We start from the raw sequence: 16,539 nt of genomic DNA, 5'->3' as shown, positions 1-16,539 counted from the left end.
CAAAAAAAAAAAAAAAAAAAAAAAAAACCAAAAAACAAAAACAAACAAACTTCTCCTCAGACCTCATCATGTCCAAGCTCCCCAATCCTTGTGATGATCTTCTAAGGCCTTTGAAGCCCAGCCCTGCCTGCTGACCACCAACCACCCAGCCAGATAATATGTCCTGAGCTCATTGAGCTGACCCCTGCTCTACAGTCTTTGCATGTGCTGTTCCCTCTGCCAAATGCTTTTCCTTCAGGTAAAAAATGCTTGGCTCTATCATCTTACCATTTAGCTTAAGTATCACCTCAGAGAGGTGCCTGGCACCCCCTGTGGAGACTCTATAATCTAATCCCGTATTATTTCCTTCAAAGCTAAACTTTATTTATTTTAGAGAGTCTCACTATGTAGCAGGCCTGCAACTTGCAGTGTAGACCAGGCTGACTTTGAACTCACAGAGATCCTCCTGTCTCTGCCTCAAGAGCTAAACTTTAACATTTTTAAAATTATGTGTATCGAGTGTGTCTGTGCACGCACGCGCGTGTGCGCATGTGTGTGTGTGTTTGTGTGTGTGTGTGCATGGATGCATATGTGGAGGTCAGAAAACAACCCAAGGGAACCAGTTTTCTCTTTCCACCATGTGGGTCCTGATCAAGGACCGAACCCTGATCATCAGACTTCGCAGCAAGCCCTTAACTTTAAAAGCGTTTCTTGTTCGTCTTATCTAGAATGGTCTTTCCACACTGGAGAGGGAGCAGTCTCTTCAATCTTGTTCACTGTTTTATCCCCAGTTTATTTGTTGTACTAGTGAAGGGTACAGCAGAAGGAAGCTGTCTAGACAAAGGTTAAGGAGATACCACAAAGTTCCTACTGTGGGTCTGAGCCTCGTGTGTCTCATTATTTATGCTTCATATAAATTCCCTTGAGGTAGACACTCTTGTTAGCTTCATTTACACAGTGCTAGAGAAGCAAAATAGCTCCCCCAGGAGACACAATGCCAGTATTCCTACTCAGGTCCTTCCTCAAAGGCAGAGCACATTCCTCTTTCTCTTTTTTTAAAAGGTATTTGTTTACTATGTATGCACTGTTTTGTCTCTGTCTATGTCTGCACTACAGGCCAGAAAAGGGCACCATATTTCATTATAGATGTTTGTGAGACTCATGTGGTTACTGGGAATCGAACCCTTGGAAGAGCAACCAGTGCTCTTAACCACTGAGCCATCTCTCCAGCACACCCCCCTTTTATTGTTTTTTATTGTTTTATTTGTTTATTTATTCTTATTTATTGGTTTTTCAAGACAGGATTTCTTTATGCAACAATCCTGTCTGTCCTGGAACTCGTTTTGTAGACCAGCCTGGCCTCGAACTCAGAGAGCCACCTGCCTCTGCCTCTGCCTCCTGAGTGTTGGAATTAAATGTGTGCATCACCACCGCCCAGCTTCCTCTTTGTCTCTTATCACAGTTGGACCCTAACAAAACTAATTTCAGAGCAGGCAAGAAGGCTCAGCAGGTAAAGAGGCTTTCTGGGTCACATGTGTTTGATACCTGGGACCCGTGTGGAAGGAGAGAACTGACTCCCACAAATTGTCTTGCTCTCCACATACTTGCAGATATCTCCCATAACTAAATGCATATGTAATTTTAAAAGATTAAAACCTGATTTCAGGGGACTGGAGAGATGGCTTAGCCTGTCAGAGCCCAGCACTGAGGTAGTGGCTCACAGATTTCTCCAACGCAGCTCCAGGAAATTCAACAGTCTCCTCTGGCTTTCACAGACGCTGCACTTAATATATACAACCATCCCCATCAAATTATATATAAATACATATAGACATAATTTAAAGAAATATTCAAAAGGCTAGACCTGGTGGCACACACCTTTAATCCCAGCACTCAGAAGGCAGAGGCAGGTAGAGCTCTGTGAGTTCAAGGCCAGCCTGGTCTACATAGTGAGTTCCAGGCCAACCAGCCTGTCATTTCATCAGGGGAAGGAGATGGCACCCCATGCTGAGGGAGCAGAGCCCTGAGTGTCAGGACAGCCCGCTGAATGCAGGACGGTGACTGAGCCACCTGGCATGGCCACAGCCTAGGAAGGCCAGGAGTAGAACTTGTGTTCTCTTCTAAGAGCAGTGGGGAGTCAGAAGGTTTGGAGAGCGGAACAAGTGCTGTGAGCAGAGACTCGGGAAGCATGGGTGACGCCGTTGCCTTTGCTTCTCTTCTTTCCCACCAGTCCCTTGCGGAATCCATGGGACCCCTCAACCCTCACACCCCATCTCTCTTTGATTTACCTCTTCTCTCTTCCCTTTTGTAGGCTTATCCAGTGAGCTCTAGAAGCCAAGGGCTCTACACTCAGGCGTCCAGTTAAACCATGGCCCCTGGCTCCCGAGGCTCTGCATGTCACCTCCTTCTGCTCTCCCTGTTGCCGTGCCTGGGGGCTGGCCCTGCCTTGGCCAGAGGCCTTCCCAGGCCACTTGACAACTCAGCACCCCACTTGATCCCATCGGAGCCACAGACCTTTGACCTCTTCTGGGAGAAGCTGAGAAATGAGAGTTCCTGGCACAGTGGTATCCCCCAGGCCCCTGCTGATGGCCCCGAGAGGCCTGCAGACTCTCCCCTAGGACCAGCCCTGCGTGGACCCAAAGGAGCCCCTGAGGGCCAGGGTGAAAGACTCCTAATAACTGATGATCTCCAGCTGGTCCGGGGGCTTACCTCCCAAGGCTGGACAGGACCTCCTGACTCACAGGAGCTTCTGGAGCCAGAAGCACCTGCCCCCCACCCAGCGGGAGCACCCCATCTCACTTTCATTGCTACAAGTCCCAGCCCTCAACTCAGGAGAGCCACACTTTCCACTGCCCCGCAGAAGCCTGGAGGCCCAGCAGGACAGCAGCCAGCTAGGAATGAGGATCTAATGGCCCAAACCAAGACCCCCTTCCCACAGGCTTTCCCCTGGGACTACCAGGACTCTCCCCACACTCCGGTACCTGAGACAGATGTTAGGAGGAGGATAGTGCTGGGGAAGCAGGGTGGGCATGAAGAGAACCTCCAGGAGGCTGTCCAGGGCCCCCTACTCACCCAGCAGGATCCAGTAGCCTCTGAGGTTGGCTTACCATCCCCAGTTGAGGTAGCATCCACTCAAGAGCCTGGAGCCCAGGGAGACCTGGCATTGACCAGAAGCCTTCCTCTTCCTGAGGAGCTGCCAGCTGAGCCCCCCAAAAAAGGAGCTGGGGATACCTGGGAAGTCAGCTCTCTGGGACCCCAACCTGAGCAGACTGACCTCGTTGGTGGACAAGACTCCTCAGCACCCCAGTCCATACCACCTTCAACCTCAGACGCTTCTGATGAGCAGCTAAGAGCAGGTAGGTACCACCATGAGGGGGCTGAGTGGGGTCGTGAGGAGCGATGGTCCCAGGCAGCTAGGTGTAACTCTGGGTGTCATTCCCTCCTTCTGACAAGTTAGGGTGATGGTGCCTTCCTCCTGAGGGACTGGCTTCGGAGGAATGCTCGAGAGTCAGACAAGGTGGTGACTATTCTTGCCGTTTCAGCCATAGCCTCGATGAACGGGGCAGATCCCATCTCCCCACAGCGAGTGAGAGGAGCCATGGAGGCTCCAGGAATCCCCAAGTCCTTCATCCCTGATCTCCCGAACTCTGCTCAAGCTGCAAATGGAACGGAGAGCCCCGCGAGGGCCCTGCAGCCAGGTGAGGCCATGGCTAGGGGTGAGGGGAGAGTTACCAAGAACATGTGCTTAGTGATGGGGCGGAGGGCCCGGGGCTAAGTGGAGAAAAGAACCTGCTTACAGGCATTGGCTAGGACCGTCTCTGAGTGGCTGAGAAAAATCAACCAGAGTTCACCCACCCACCCCCCACAAAAGGGGAAGAAAGGGAGTTTATGTCTGTCTTGTCTTTGCTAGCCAGTGGGAACCAAACTAGACATTGTGCCTTATGTCTTGACCCAATGACTGTGGCAGGTGCTATATTATCTTCATTTGACAGCTGTCCTTGGAAAATTAATCTACTAACTACAGTTTTGAATATGGAAAACTCAAAAGCACTTTGTGTATGTTTGGGATTCTGTTGTTGTTGTTTCCTATTTGTTTGTTTGTTTGAGATGGGGGTCTCAAGTAGCCTAGACTGTCCTTGAACTCACTATGTAGCTGAAGATTGCTTTAAAGTCTTGACCCCCCTGCCCCTGCCATAGGAAGCAGTCATGAGCGCCCACAGCCCGCTCAACAGCACTTCCCGGGGAACCCTTTTAATATTGTTATTATTGCAGATGAAGCCGAGGAATGGCCGGGTCGCCCACAAAGCCACCCTCCAGCACCCCCTGTCCAGGCCCCCTCGACATCTCGGCGAGGCCTTGTTAGAGTCACCACACAGAGAGCTCTGGGCCAACCACCCCCTCCGGAGCCCTCAGCCAGCTCCATGGCTCCAGCCCCAGCTTCTAGCCCCCCAGCCAATGCCACTGCACCTCCCCTGCGTTGGGGACCCCTGCGGCGGGTGCTGAGTTTTTCCTGGGAGCTTCATGTCTATGGGGTGGGGGTGCTTTTCCTGCTTCCAGCATTGTTGGCCTTGGTCACACTGGCAGCCGCTCTAGCGGGACCCCGATTGGCACTAGTGGCTGCCGTGCTGGTGTTGGTGGCTTCAGGGCTGCGATCTACCTACATGCTCACCGATCCTTACGGCTCTCAGGCACGGCTGGGAGTACGTGCCGGCCTGGTGCTATACAACCTGCCCTTCCCCTTGCTACTCACTGCACTGGCAGCGCTCACCCTGCTAGGCCTGGGTGCTGGGCTGCCGCAGCCTCTACAGAAGCCGCTTCTGCTGGGAGCCGTGGCACCGGTGCATGCCGCAGGTTTGCTGGCCACAGACCTGTTCTCTACCAGGCCTGTGCTCAACCTCCTGATGCAAGGCTTATCTTGTGCCTGGGGCGCGTCTGTCGCTCTGGGCACACTCTGCCTGTGCCGTCGCCGTCTGCTAGAAGGCCCCCGGGGCTGGGATGCCAGTCCAGGCCCACGGCTGCTGGCTGTGGCGGGCTCGCTGGGGCTGCTGGCCAGTGGTCTGCAGTTAGCAGCCTCTCTCTGGCTGTACCCAGGGCCTGGCCGGGAGGGTCGCTTCTCCTGGGCCTGGTGGGGTGTGCACTTCTGGTTACGCCTACTGGAGCTGACCTGGGCCCTAGCCCTGGCTCTGGCCGCCCTGGCCGCCACGCGTCCCAGGCCGCCCACGGAGCACGCTTGCTGGGCTAAGCTGCTACGCCTGGCCTGTCCCGCGCCCACAGGCAAGAGCGAGGTGCCAGAGAGACCAAATAATTGCTATGCGGGTCCCAGTGGCCTGGCCACAGGTGGCCTGGACATCAGCAAAAGCCTCATTCGCAACGCTGCGGAAGGTGGACTGCCCGTCACGCCTGGTTCCGGACCCTGGGGTTCGGCAGCATCGCTGGGTCGCGGTCGCCTGAATGGCCCCGGGGTGTCCCACAGCAGTGTGGGGCCTGCACCGTCGCTGAGCGAGTTGGATCTGCGGCCACCCTCGCCCATTAATTTGAGCCGCAGCATCGACGCCGCGCTCTTCCGGGAGCACCTGGTCCGAGACAGCGTGTTCCACCGCTGTGGCCTCCGTGGCCTGGCCTCGCCGCCATCAGGGGGTGCCTTGCGACCCCGCCGCGGCAGCCAGCCTGACGCTGAGCTCGACGGCGCGGGCGCCTCCCTGCTCCGAGGCCGCTGCCGCTCGCTCAGTGAGGTGTGCTTGCGCAAGTCGCTCCCGCAGCATGTGGTGGACCCGCCCGGCAGCGCGGCGGCCGCGGGGACTTCGGGCAGCTCCCTGGACAGCTTCTCCAAGGGCTCGCTCAAGATCAGCTGGAACCCGTGGCGTTACGGGCTGTCATCAGTGGACAGCCTGCCCCTCGATGAGCTGCCCAGCACGGTGCAGCTGCTGCCAGCTCCTACCCCAGCCCCCACTCCTGCCCGGGCCGGGGAGCCCCAGAGTGAGGGCCAACAGCGTTGCAAGACCAGCGAATCTCGCAGCGCCTCCAGTGACACCATAGAGCTCTGACTGCCAGGGAGGACCTGGACCCTCCCCTCAATGTCCACATGAAGTCGCCGAGCCAAGACAGTGGAGCATTTGAAAAACTGGCCTTCTGGGACCTCCACCTGACTGCAGCTCCTGGAGACAGAAAGGCTTGAATTCACCAGACTCGGGGTTTTTTGTTGTTGCTTTTTTAATATTTCTATTCTTTTTTTTTTCAGCAGATATTTTGCACAGAGGCCGTGAGTTACACGGAATACAGGGTGGACGTGCATGGTTTGATCATGGGGAATAGGGACCAGGTACTCCTGATTCCCCAGTGTGGAGAGAGGGATGCACCTCACTTGTCCAGACTGACCGTCCTCTTTGTGCCAAAGAAATAAACCCTTCCGATTAGGCTCATGCCTCCCCCTGGTCAAGTCAGGATCCTACACCCTTATGGAAGAGACAGGAAGCCCTGACCCACAGGAACCAAGAGCCTTCCTAAGGAAGGTTGCCTCTGGCTCTGGCAGGCACAACCTCCACTGCCTCACTAAAATCTGTCTACTGTGCAGCCCCACCTCCTGTAATCCGCACTTTAGGAGAAAGCCAAGTTTGGAGGTATCCTGCATTACTTGGATCCTGCACTGACAGCTGGTATTCAATCCAGAAAGACCAATTCCTAAGATGGTTCCTCTCTTATCTCTCTTCTTCCTCTCTCCACTTCTTTTGGTTTTTTAATTTTAAAAAGTTCTGTAGATTTATTTCATGTGTATGAATGTTTTGCCTGCGTGCATATGTGTATTGTGTACACATATGTGTACCATATGTACCCAAGAAAGTCAGAAGACCGAGTCTGATCCCTTGGAACTGGAGGATGGACGGTTGTGAGCCACCACACGGGTGCTGGGAATTGAACCTGGATCCTCTTAACGATTGACCCATTTCTCCAGCCCTTCCCACCACTCGGCAGCCCTCGATTTCCTAGGGTGGAAAACTTCACTGAGGTAGCAGTGATGGGTAGTTAAGACTGACGCTTTTCCAGTTTTCAAGACCTTTCCTTTATTTCCTGAGATGAATAAATAAGTCAATGGCTGGGCTGTGGGGGGGTCAATCACAACAGGAGCTGGCAGCATGCACCTGGGAGGAGGGCTACGGTGGCCCCACCCCTGAGGGGACACCTCTCATCCTGGGCGGGGGGGGGGCCAGAACCTACAACCTCCCTAAGGAGAAACTGTCTTTTGAAATTCACACACTGTAATGCCTGCCAGTCTCCTAGGCAAGGTTCTCATGGCATCAGCTTCAGGGCTTCATTTTAATCCCCGGGGCTACTGGGGTCCTGGGCTGCTCAGTAAGGCAGGTAAAGGGTGTTTACCCCAATCTCAAAGAGAAACCATCCTGTCCCAGGTGTCCAGCAGGAGAGAGAGAGCTATGACCTCTGGGGGTATCCTGGGTGGAAGGGGAGATTATCTGCCCTTGATGAAGCCCTCCAGCACACGGTCACTTCGCTCTGACAGCCAGTACCCGGTCATGGCTGCCACAGCTCCAATGAAGATGGCAGTGAACACCAGGTCACCCTTAGCAGCGAGCGTGGCCAGAGCGCAGATGATGACACCAAAGAACATCTGCTGCAGGACCACCAGCTCATCCTCCGTCATCTCCGCGAAGAAGCCCGCCGGCTCTGCAGAGGAGGTGTGGCATGCCGGTGCCTGATTCCTGGCAGTTTCCAGAGCTGCCCGTGCCTCCTCCCCCACCTCATCACTGCTGCTGAGTCCACCTGGCTCACCAAGCACACGCCATCACTCACTACTCAGAAAGCCTCTGCAGGGGCAGCTGAGACCCTGCCACCCTAAGCTTGAAAGAGGCTGGGAAGTGACGGGGCTGCCCAAGGCTTTGCAGAGGACCGGTCCCTTTGGACAGGAGAAAACAGGCTTAGGGAGGCAGAGTGTTTTGGTGCCAAATCTGGTTTTCTCTCTACCTGGGATGTGAGGAAATGCAGTCTCAAAAGCCAACCTTGAAAACATACACAGGGACCAGGTACAGCCTCTTTGGGTGGCGGTGAAGTGGGGCCTGGAGGGGGAGCTTGTCTGCAAGCTGGACCGGGTCAGCCCAGCCCAGACTCCCCTCCCTGCTTACCTGGGATCTGCTCCTTCACGCAGACACCTTCCTCCTGCCTGTAGCCCTCAGCACAGACACAGCGGTAGCTGCCGTCCGTGTTCTCACACTGCTCGTTCTCTCCTGGACATACCACCGTTTCACACTCATCCACATCTGGGGAGGTGGGAAAGGGTCACAGTGCTGACTGCCCCGAGTTCCCGCACAGCACCCCAGACTGCATTTCACTCTCACCCAGACTCAATGTGGCATCTCTCCTTCCCTTGCCTCTCCCACCCTCCAGCCCCCATTGGCATAAGACTCACCTAGGCACTTGGAGCCCACCTGCTGGTAGCCACGGCTGCATTTTTTGCAGCGGCCTGGCCCTGCTCCCATACAACCCAGGCAGGCCTTTGCACAATCTGGAGAGGGCAGAGGGGAGGGGAGGGGAGAGGAGGGGAGACAGAAGTCATCTCAGGCAGCTGAGGGCTCTGGAGTCTCAGAAGGCAGAAGCTTGGAGGGACAGGCATGAAGCAGCATCTCCTGTCCCTTTCCTCCACCCCAGCCTTGTCCTTCAGCAGTGGACACTGACCTCGACACTCATAGGAGCCTTCTGTGTTCACGCAGAACTGGTTGGCTCCACAGGTGGCTTCCTCTGTGCCACACTCATCGATGTCTGTGGAGAGGGCCAAGGTCAAGAGTGTCACTTTGCAGGACTTGCAGAGAAACGAGGGCAGGACTGTCAGGAGTGGGCTTGCCTGCGATCGCGAGTGCAGGAGCAACCGCAAGCTGGCTGCCAACTCTGAAGTAATCCTGCAGCTGCCCAGTTGGAGATGCAAGTCTGTCTGCCCTGTAGCTAAGCTCAGCCCGCAGACGGGTATGGAGATGGGAGAGACATAGTCTACTTTTACCTTAGCCTTAACACAACCAGCCCTTTCTGACTTCCTGAGTGCTGAGACAGAAGCGGGAGATGGTCATGACTCAGCACCATCCCTACAGTTTATATACAAGGAAATGCCACAGATAGAGGGGACCTGGGTCCCTGAGTGACTGACAGGACAGCTACACTGCTAACCTGCACCACTCACATCAAGACTTATATGTGAAAAAACTTCTTTAGTTTATGAGACGGGGTCTCATGCAGCCCAACCTGGCCTGCTCGACTACAGAGCTTCCAAGGATGACCTTGAACTTCTAATCCTGCCCCTACCACTCCAGAGCTAAATCCTAGGAGTACATTACTATACCTGGCTTTCAATTCTTGTCATTCTTTAAGAACAAAGTGTATTTATCGTTTTCATGCATATATGCAAATGTGCATGTGTGTGGGTGCGTCCATGCCACAGCACACACTTGGAAATCAGAGGACGGATCTGCTGGAGCTGGCCTTCTCCTTGCACCTAATCCTTGTCCCAGAATTGGGTTCTGGTCTTCAGTTTCACAGCAAGCACATTTAACTGCTGAGTCATCTCACTACTGAGCCCACGCTGGATTTTTGTTGTTGTTTTGTTTTTGTAAGATTTGGTTGCTAATCTCTCAGCAAGGGCTGGAGAGATGGCTCAGGGGTTAAGAGCACTTTGTGCTCTTCCAGAGGTCCTGAGTTCAATTCCCAGCAACCACATGGTGGCTCACAACCATCACAACCATCTGCAATAAGATCTGGTGCCCTCTTCGGGCATGCAGGCATACTTGCAGACAGAACACTGAATAATAAATAAATCTTTAAAAAATAAATAAATAAAAGGTAAAGCAGAGGCAAGGGAGTCTCTGAGTTCGAGGCCAGCCTGGTCTGCAAAGCAAGTTCCAAGACAGTGAGGGCTACACAAAGAAACCCTGTCTCAAAAAACTTAAGTGGGGAAAAGAAAAAAGACTTGGCCGAAGTAGCACCTCTTCCAAGAAGGCCTTCCTGTTCATCACTGCCCTGCGCTGAGCTGGCCTGGGTGTGCATCCTCTGCTGCTCGCAGGTCATGCTAGACTGTGAACACCTCTGATGCCTTTCCAGGCCGAGGGTTCATGTGAATGGGATGGTACTGGTATAGGCCAGCGAGTCAAGTCCAGGCCCTACCAGTGTTCCCCACTTACCTACACACTTGAGATGATGCAGGGCCCAGCCTTTCTTGCACTGCAGACAGTGGGATTCCTCAGGTCCTGTGCAGCGGGCACAGGGACCAAAACATGCTGAGTAAAAAGCAGACAGTATGAGGACGGGCAGGCAGGTATCCTGGCTACCCCTGCCCCGCACCACACCTTTTGGCTACCTACCCGAACATACCAGATGGCTGCTGTTGCGCTCTGCCTCAAAGTAGCCAAGGCCACACTGGCCACAGGCCTCGCCCCCATAGCCGACTTGACAGTCACAGTGCCCGCTGCCCCCTCGAGTCCCTTCCCCTTCACACTGCCCGTAGCCACCGCAGGGCCTCTCTGTGCCCCCAGGACATGCTGTGGGCAGACATCAATTGGGTGAGATCTTATATGCAACTTTGTCATCCAAGAGGTTATTTTCTACATGGTCCTAAATAATTTTTGGAAAGGAAGATTAAGTTTAATATTCACATAGTCTGTCATAAAGCTATATAAAATAGCCTATTGCAAAACAATTAAGCAAACTTTTCACTTATTTTTATTTAACTACTTAGTTTTTTTTTTCTTTTTCTTTTTTGAGAGGTCTCATTTATATAGCCTTAGCTGGTCTGGAACTCACTATATAGACCAGGGCAGCCTCAAACTCAATTCTCCTTCCTTCATACATACACACAGTGTTTGTTTATGTTTGCGATGGACTCTTCAGAAAGACCAGATAATTTATCTGAACAGACTTTGAACAGCCTCCTGCCTCAGCTTCTGGAGTGCCAGCATGACAGGCATGCACCACCACATCTTATGAATCTTTTCTAAAGGCTGAACTGATCGTTCCCATGCCGGACCCTTTTCCTTATTTACAGGAAAAGTAATTCCAAAAAGGGCTAGGGGCCTGGCATGATGGCACACGCCTGCAATTCCAGCACCCAGAAGGTTCAGTCCGGATTATACAAGTTCAGAGCCTGGGCTCACAGATGCAACCCTGCCACCTCAAACAAAAACAAAACCAGTAATAAATAAGTTAATTAAGACAGAACTAGACTAAGTTTAGCTCTTGCCTTGTATCTGAAGAGGTGGACAGACAGCAATAATGGAGGCTTCAGGGCATGTGTCTGCCCCTCCCTAGGTACGGTCTGACTAGAGGGGAGAATGAAGGATGCAGGGGTGGGGTAACTTTTATTTAATAGCTGATAACAGTAATATTGCACCAGGCTAGCCCTGTGCCTCTTTTCCCAGCTAGACCCACTGATGTGTTCACTTCAGGCCTGAGAGACAGGCCAGAGCACAGGACTGGAGATGCCACCTGAGTAACCCTGCTCACACACAGCCTAGCCTGGCTCCAGGGCCTCAGCAGTCTCCTCCCACTTCCAAGGAGGACTCACGCAGGCAGGAGGGCCCAAAAGTGCCAGAGGGGCAGCAGAGCTTCAAGGAATCCGAACAGAGCCACTGGAAGAGGTCTGGAGCTTCTTGCTGCCTAAGACGGGGCAGACGAGGTGAAAGGGAGAGCGGTGCTGAGACAGTGTCAGAGTGGCCGCCTCCTTCTGCCTTACCCAGCTGTAACTCAGCCTGGGCATGTGTCCCAGAAACCACTTGACTAAGGCCCCTTTTCCATTTGGCAGAGGGGTAAATAGGCCCAGAATGGGAGCCTGGTACCCACAACAAGTCCTTAGACCTAGGTTTGGAAGGCTCCAAACAAGGCTGGCGTGCAACCATTTCTTGGCAGTAAAAACCATATCATCAGGGCCTGTCTGTAACCCACTCCCAAGGAAGGCTCCCCTCCCCTGTGAAAGCACCAGGCCCACCCGAGGGAAGCCCCCCATGCCTCACACTTATGAAACCACCAGGCCCACCCAGGAGAAGCCCCCCCATGCCTCGCACTTATGAAACCACCAGGCCCACCCAGGAGAAGCCCCCCCATGCCTCTCACTTATGAAACCACCAGGCCCACCCGAGGGAAGCCCCCCCCATGCCTCTCACTTATGAAACCACCAGGCTTCCACCAGCTCCTCGCTGAGCTCCAGCAGGCGATGGCACTCGAAGTCCGACTTGCTGCACACGTCCTCCAGCACCTCCACCAGGCGGGTTTCGCTGACCAGACAGGACTGGAGTGTTATGAGCATATTCCACCCCACCCACCTGCGCCTCAGGTCTCTCTTTACCTTCCTTCCCACTGGATATCTATGGGGCCATGGGGCATTACTAACAGAAGGGCTACAGGCTCTGGGATCAGGAGCTAGAGGCAGGATTTGGGCAAGTCATTAAGCCTTTCTTGTTTTGTTTCTCACCTCTGGCCCCCACAGTTTTAACCAGGCTTTCACTATGTCACCCAGGATGGCCTAGAACTCTCCTGCCTCTACAACCCACCACCATGTTGGGCACACTTCTTTTTTTCAGTACATTAAATAGAACAACAACACCGCTGCAGGTAAATCCTGAGTCTTCAGCTCCCAAATCTGGCCTAGGAGAGCCGTGCTGGGAAGACAGCATTAAAATTACACCATGAGGCTGGGAAGGCCAACTCAGAGAGACAGAGAAGACCCCCACCCCTCCTGCAAACATATGATCTACCAAGCAGTGGCAAGGATGTAGAGAAAATGAACCCCCTTCTGCACGGCGAGTGGGAATGCAAGATGGTGCAATCAATTACATGGAGCCACCATGACTCAGCAATCCTCCTCCGGGCGCATACCCAAAAGAAAGGATGACAGGTGTTCCAACACAAACTTGTACACCCATGCCCACAGCCGCAATACTCATGTGGGCAAAACAGAAAACAACCCAACTGCTCATTAGCCAATCAAAGAAAATGCAGCGTGTCCCCTCAGCGGGATATTTTCCAGCCCTAAAAGGAATGGAGGATATGCTGCACACAGTTAGGATATATCACACAGTTAGGGAGCTACAGAAACATTACGCTAAGTGAAAGGAGCCACACACAAAAGGCCACGTGATGTAGGGCTTCAGAGGAATCAGAAAACCCACACAGGTTTCTGCACGGTGAGAGCATATTAGCAGCTGCCAGGAGCCCGAGGGAAGGGAGGATGAGGAAGAGCTCCTTAGTGGGTAGAAGATTTCTTTTTGGGTGATGTTTTAAAGCCAAATGTGGCGGCATATACCTGTAATCCAGCACTCTGGAGGTTAAGGCAGGAGTCACTGAGTTAGAGGCCAGTCTGAACTGTATAGAGAAACCATGTCACAACAAAAATCAAATTAAAAGTGAGAAAGTTCTGGAAGTAGACAGTGGTAGTTATTTAGCAGTAAGAAGGTACTAAGTGTCCCTATTACGTTTTGTTTTGTCACGTGGCTAGACTGGCCTTGAACTTGTTCTGTAGCTGGGCACTCCCTTAACCTCCTGCTTCCAGCACCCCACTGCTAGAGTTACAGGTGTGCACTACCACGCCTGGTTTTATTGGGTGCTGGGGAAGGAACTGTCAGAGACAAGCACTCTGACAACTTGGCTACATTCCCAGCTGGTAAGTTCTTTTATGTGTATTTTACAATTTAAAAAATTAATATATAAACCAGGTATGGTGGCTCTTGTAATCACATCGCTTAGGAGGAAGAGCCACAAAGATCAGGAGTTCAAGGTCATCTTCAACTACACAGTAAGCCGGAGGGTTGCCTGGTCTACCTGAAATCATATCACAAAACAGAACTTTTTATTATGTAAAATATGACTTGGGGCCTGGAGAGAATACTTACTGGGTAAAGTGACTCCCGAACAAGCATGAGAACCTGATTTTAGACTCCCAGCCTCACGTAAAAGCCAAGTGTGATGTGGTGTCTGTAACCCCAGCACAGGGTGGGGAGGGGTCAGAGACAGGCAGATCCCTGTCTCCAATCCAGGAGAATAACCAAGTTAGTGAGCTCCAGGTTCAGTGAGAGAACCTGTTTCAAAAAATAAGGTGGGACAGCCGGGCAAGGTAGGGCATGCCTTTAGTTCCAGCCCTCTGCATCTCTAAGTTTGAAACCAGTATGGTGTATAGATCAAGTTCCAGGACAGTCGTGGCCTGCTCAAAAAATAATAATAATGACAACGATAATAATATGAGGTAATGGAGAGAACTCAGCAGTTCAGAGCACTGGCTGCTCTTCCACAGAACCCAGGTTGAACTCCCAGCACCCACATGGTAGCTCACAACTACCTATAACTCCAGTTCCAGGGGATCTGACACTTCCTTCTGGCTTCCATAGGCACTGTATGCATGTGGATACAGACACGCAGGCAAAACATTCAAATACAGAAAATAATCAAAATAAATAAAATGGACACTTGGAGTTAATATCCTGCGCACATGTGAACACACACAAACATGTATACATAACAAAATTTAATTATACTAAATTCTTAAAAAAGAATGAGAAATAAATAAACATGTATCATGTCATGTATTTAAAAGGTCTGACATAGTTCCCTAAGGAACTCATCATGTCAACCGACGATCTCCAAAATGTGCTCAGACTTCAAGTTCTCACTGTGTCCACTACTGGATGTCTTGCTAGCTCACGCAGCCTTTATTCCTAGACTGCAGAAGCTTACTTGCCCCACCCTGCCCCACCCCAGCTGCTCTCCCCACTCCCTCCACGCTGCCCTGGCTTCCTGTCAATGATCTATCTCTTCATCTTTCCAGAGGCTGGAAAGACGGCTCAGCAGTTAGGAACATTGGCTGCTCTTGCAGAGGACCTGGGTTCAGCTCCCAACATCAACCTGTAATCCCAGGTTCAGGAAACCCAATGTTCTCTTCAGGCCTCACGTTCGGGACAAAATCTAAACTCCTTTCTGCAGCCTTTCGCTCACTCTACTCCAGCCACGGTTGAGAGAAACATAAGGTAGGCCCTGCGACTTCAGCAGAGGTGTCTGTTCAAACATCTCCCACCCACCTGCGGTCTACCCGAATTCCTGTTCTTCACCTGACAGATAGTATGCACTGTTTTCTCCTACTAAAATGCAAGTTTCACAAAGATGGGCTTCGTTTCCTCATTTACTGTGTCCTGTTAATTTCCATATCTGCGGGATGAAAGCTTCCCAAGAGAATCTGTTCCAACCAATTAACAGAGACCAAGAGTTTGGGGTATGTACCACCCCACCACCTTCTTACCTGTCTTTGTATTTGGACAACTTCTCTTCCTCCCAGGCAGTGTTTCCACCACCAAAGTTGTCCCGGATGGTTCTCTCTAGGCCCTGGATAGGGAAGAAATTAGGAATACCTAAGTACAGGGCCTGATGCATCCTTTATGTTTTTTGTTTTTCTGAGGCAGGGTTTCTGTCCTGGAACTCACTCTGTAAACCAGGCTGGCCTCGAATTCAGAGATCCACCTGCCTCTGCCTCCCGAGTGCTGGAACTAAAAGCCTGTGCCACCACGCCCGGCTTAACTTTCTAACATTTCACTACTTTACGTTATTGATCAGGAAACTGAGGCACTGTTTCCCAAAGACCATACAGCTAAAGCAAGCAACCCATACTCGGACTTGAGTCCATGCAGCTTTGCACTGAGAGCTCCCTGCTCTCTGCGAATGGGCCCCTCCCACGAGGCTATTAGTGCACCCACCTTGTTGAAGCTGTCCACCAGTGCTCGGCAGGTATGACATGGATGGGGCTCAGCTCGGGGAGAAGAGTGGGGAGGTGGAGAGGGCTGGAGCCAGACAGATCCCGGGAGGCTCAGAAACAGGCTCAGGCCCCAGAGCAGAGATGGGACCAGGCCCCATAGGGGTTGTGGGGCCATCTTTTCCCAGGCGGGGGATGTGCAGATTTAGGGTAAGGGAAGGGGTCAATGGAGAAGCCAGGCTGTAAGGAGGAAAGCAAGGGCTTGTTTCCGAGGTGCCTTGAGGCTGAAAGCCCCAGACCTACGTAATTACAAACGAGGACGAATTGGGGTACTGGAGGCTGAGACGCTGGGAGAGGAAAGAAGCCTAATCTATAACTCCAGGAGAGAAATTATGTCTCCGTTACCGTAGGGGGAGGTGGCAGGGATCGCTGGAAAAGGAGAAGGCGTCAGCCCATGGTTTTAGGGTCTCAGTGAGTTATTACGGGTCAGAATTAGAAAGGTTCAGATTCCAAATATTCCGAGAGAAAGCCGGATGGGCGGTCCTGGGGGAGGAGCCCGGATCCGGATGTGAAGAGAAGGGGTCAAGTTCCGAGCCTCTTTGGAAGACGCAGGGACGGCCTGGAACAGGAGGGAAGGATCCAGACCCCGCTAGACTACAAGGAGAAAAAAAAAAGTCCCCGCCCCCGCCCCGGGAGTTGTGGGCCGAGTCTCCTTAACGCCACCGCCCCCCGTAAAAGTACACCCTTCTCCAACGCCGCAGCTAGGAGGGCGGGGCCTCCTCACAGCCAATGAAGGATGGCCATGTGCCATTGCGTCATCCCATGCTAACCAACCAAAAGCGGCG

The 16,539-nt window shown here is 52.5% G+C and overlaps 2 protein-coding genes across 2 annotated transcripts; one reads left to right on the top strand and one right to left on the bottom strand.

Annotated features, from left to right (window-relative positions):
• Positions 1-1,159: 1,159 nt before the first annotated feature.
• Prrt3 (proline rich transmembrane protein 3) lies at positions 1,160-6,880 on the top strand. Its single transcript, XM_050148408.1, has 3 exons — positions 1,160-3,335; positions 3,522-3,677; positions 4,252-6,880. Exons 1-3 carry the CDS (start codon positions 2,348-2,350, stop codon positions 6,021-6,023), a joined length of 2,916 nt encoding a protein of 971 aa, XP_050004365.1. The 5' UTR covers positions 1,160-2,347; the 3' UTR covers positions 6,024-6,880.
• A 172-nt stretch (positions 6,881-7,052) lies between these two features.
• Positions 7,053-16,345, bottom strand: Creld1 (cysteine rich with EGF like domains 1). The gene is made up of 11 exons (XM_050148413.1): positions 16,100-16,345; positions 15,699-15,934; positions 15,248-15,330; positions 12,126-12,236; positions 11,531-11,622; positions 10,332-10,508; positions 10,152-10,247; positions 8,662-8,745; positions 8,396-8,491; positions 8,112-8,246; positions 7,053-7,656 (listed from the first exon to the last, which is right to left on the bottom strand). Exons 2-11 carry the CDS (start codon positions 15,870-15,872, stop codon positions 7,442-7,444), a joined length of 1,263 nt encoding a protein of 420 aa, XP_050004370.1. The 5' UTR covers positions 15,873-15,934; positions 16,100-16,345; the 3' UTR covers positions 7,053-7,441.
• Positions 16,346-16,539: the final 194 nt, after the last annotated feature.

Source organism: Alexandromys fortis, unplaced genomic scaffold (assembly GCF_014885135.2).
Source record: "Alexandromys fortis isolate MF-2015 unplaced genomic scaffold, M_Fortis_MF-2015_v1.1 scaffold_59, whole genome shotgun sequence".
Taxonomy (NCBI): domain Eukaryota; kingdom Metazoa; phylum Chordata; class Mammalia; order Rodentia; family Cricetidae; genus Alexandromys; species Alexandromys fortis.
This window is presented reverse-complemented; position numbering and strand designations above follow the sequence as displayed.

Excerpts from the sequence above, each read along its gene's own strand:
- Prrt3 (XM_050148408.1), top strand. The coding sequence starts at position 2,348 with ATGGCCCCTGGCTCCCGAGGCTCTGCATGTCACCTCCTTCTGCTCTCC. Across the intron at positions 3,336-3,521 it reads TGATGAGCAGCTAAGAGCAG|CCATAGCCTCGATGAACGGG; the intron begins GTAGGTACCACC and ends TTGCCGTTTCAG. Across the intron at positions 3,678-4,251 it reads CGCGAGGGCCCTGCAGCCAG|ATGAAGCCGAGGAATGGCCG; the intron begins GTGAGGCCATGG and ends TTATTATTGCAG.
- Creld1 (XM_050148413.1), bottom strand. The coding sequence starts at position 15,872 with ATGGCCCCACAACCCCTATGGGGCCTGGTCCCATCTCTGCTCTGGGGC. Across the intron at positions 8,247-8,395 it reads GGTGGGCTCCAAGTGCCTAG|ATGTGGATGAGTGTGAAACG; the intron begins GTGAGTCTTATG and ends CCACCTCCCCAG. Across the intron at positions 7,657-8,111 it reads CGTGAAGGAGCAGATCCCAG|AGCCGGCGGGCTTCTTCGCG; the intron begins GTAAGCAGGGAG and ends CCTCCTCTGCAG.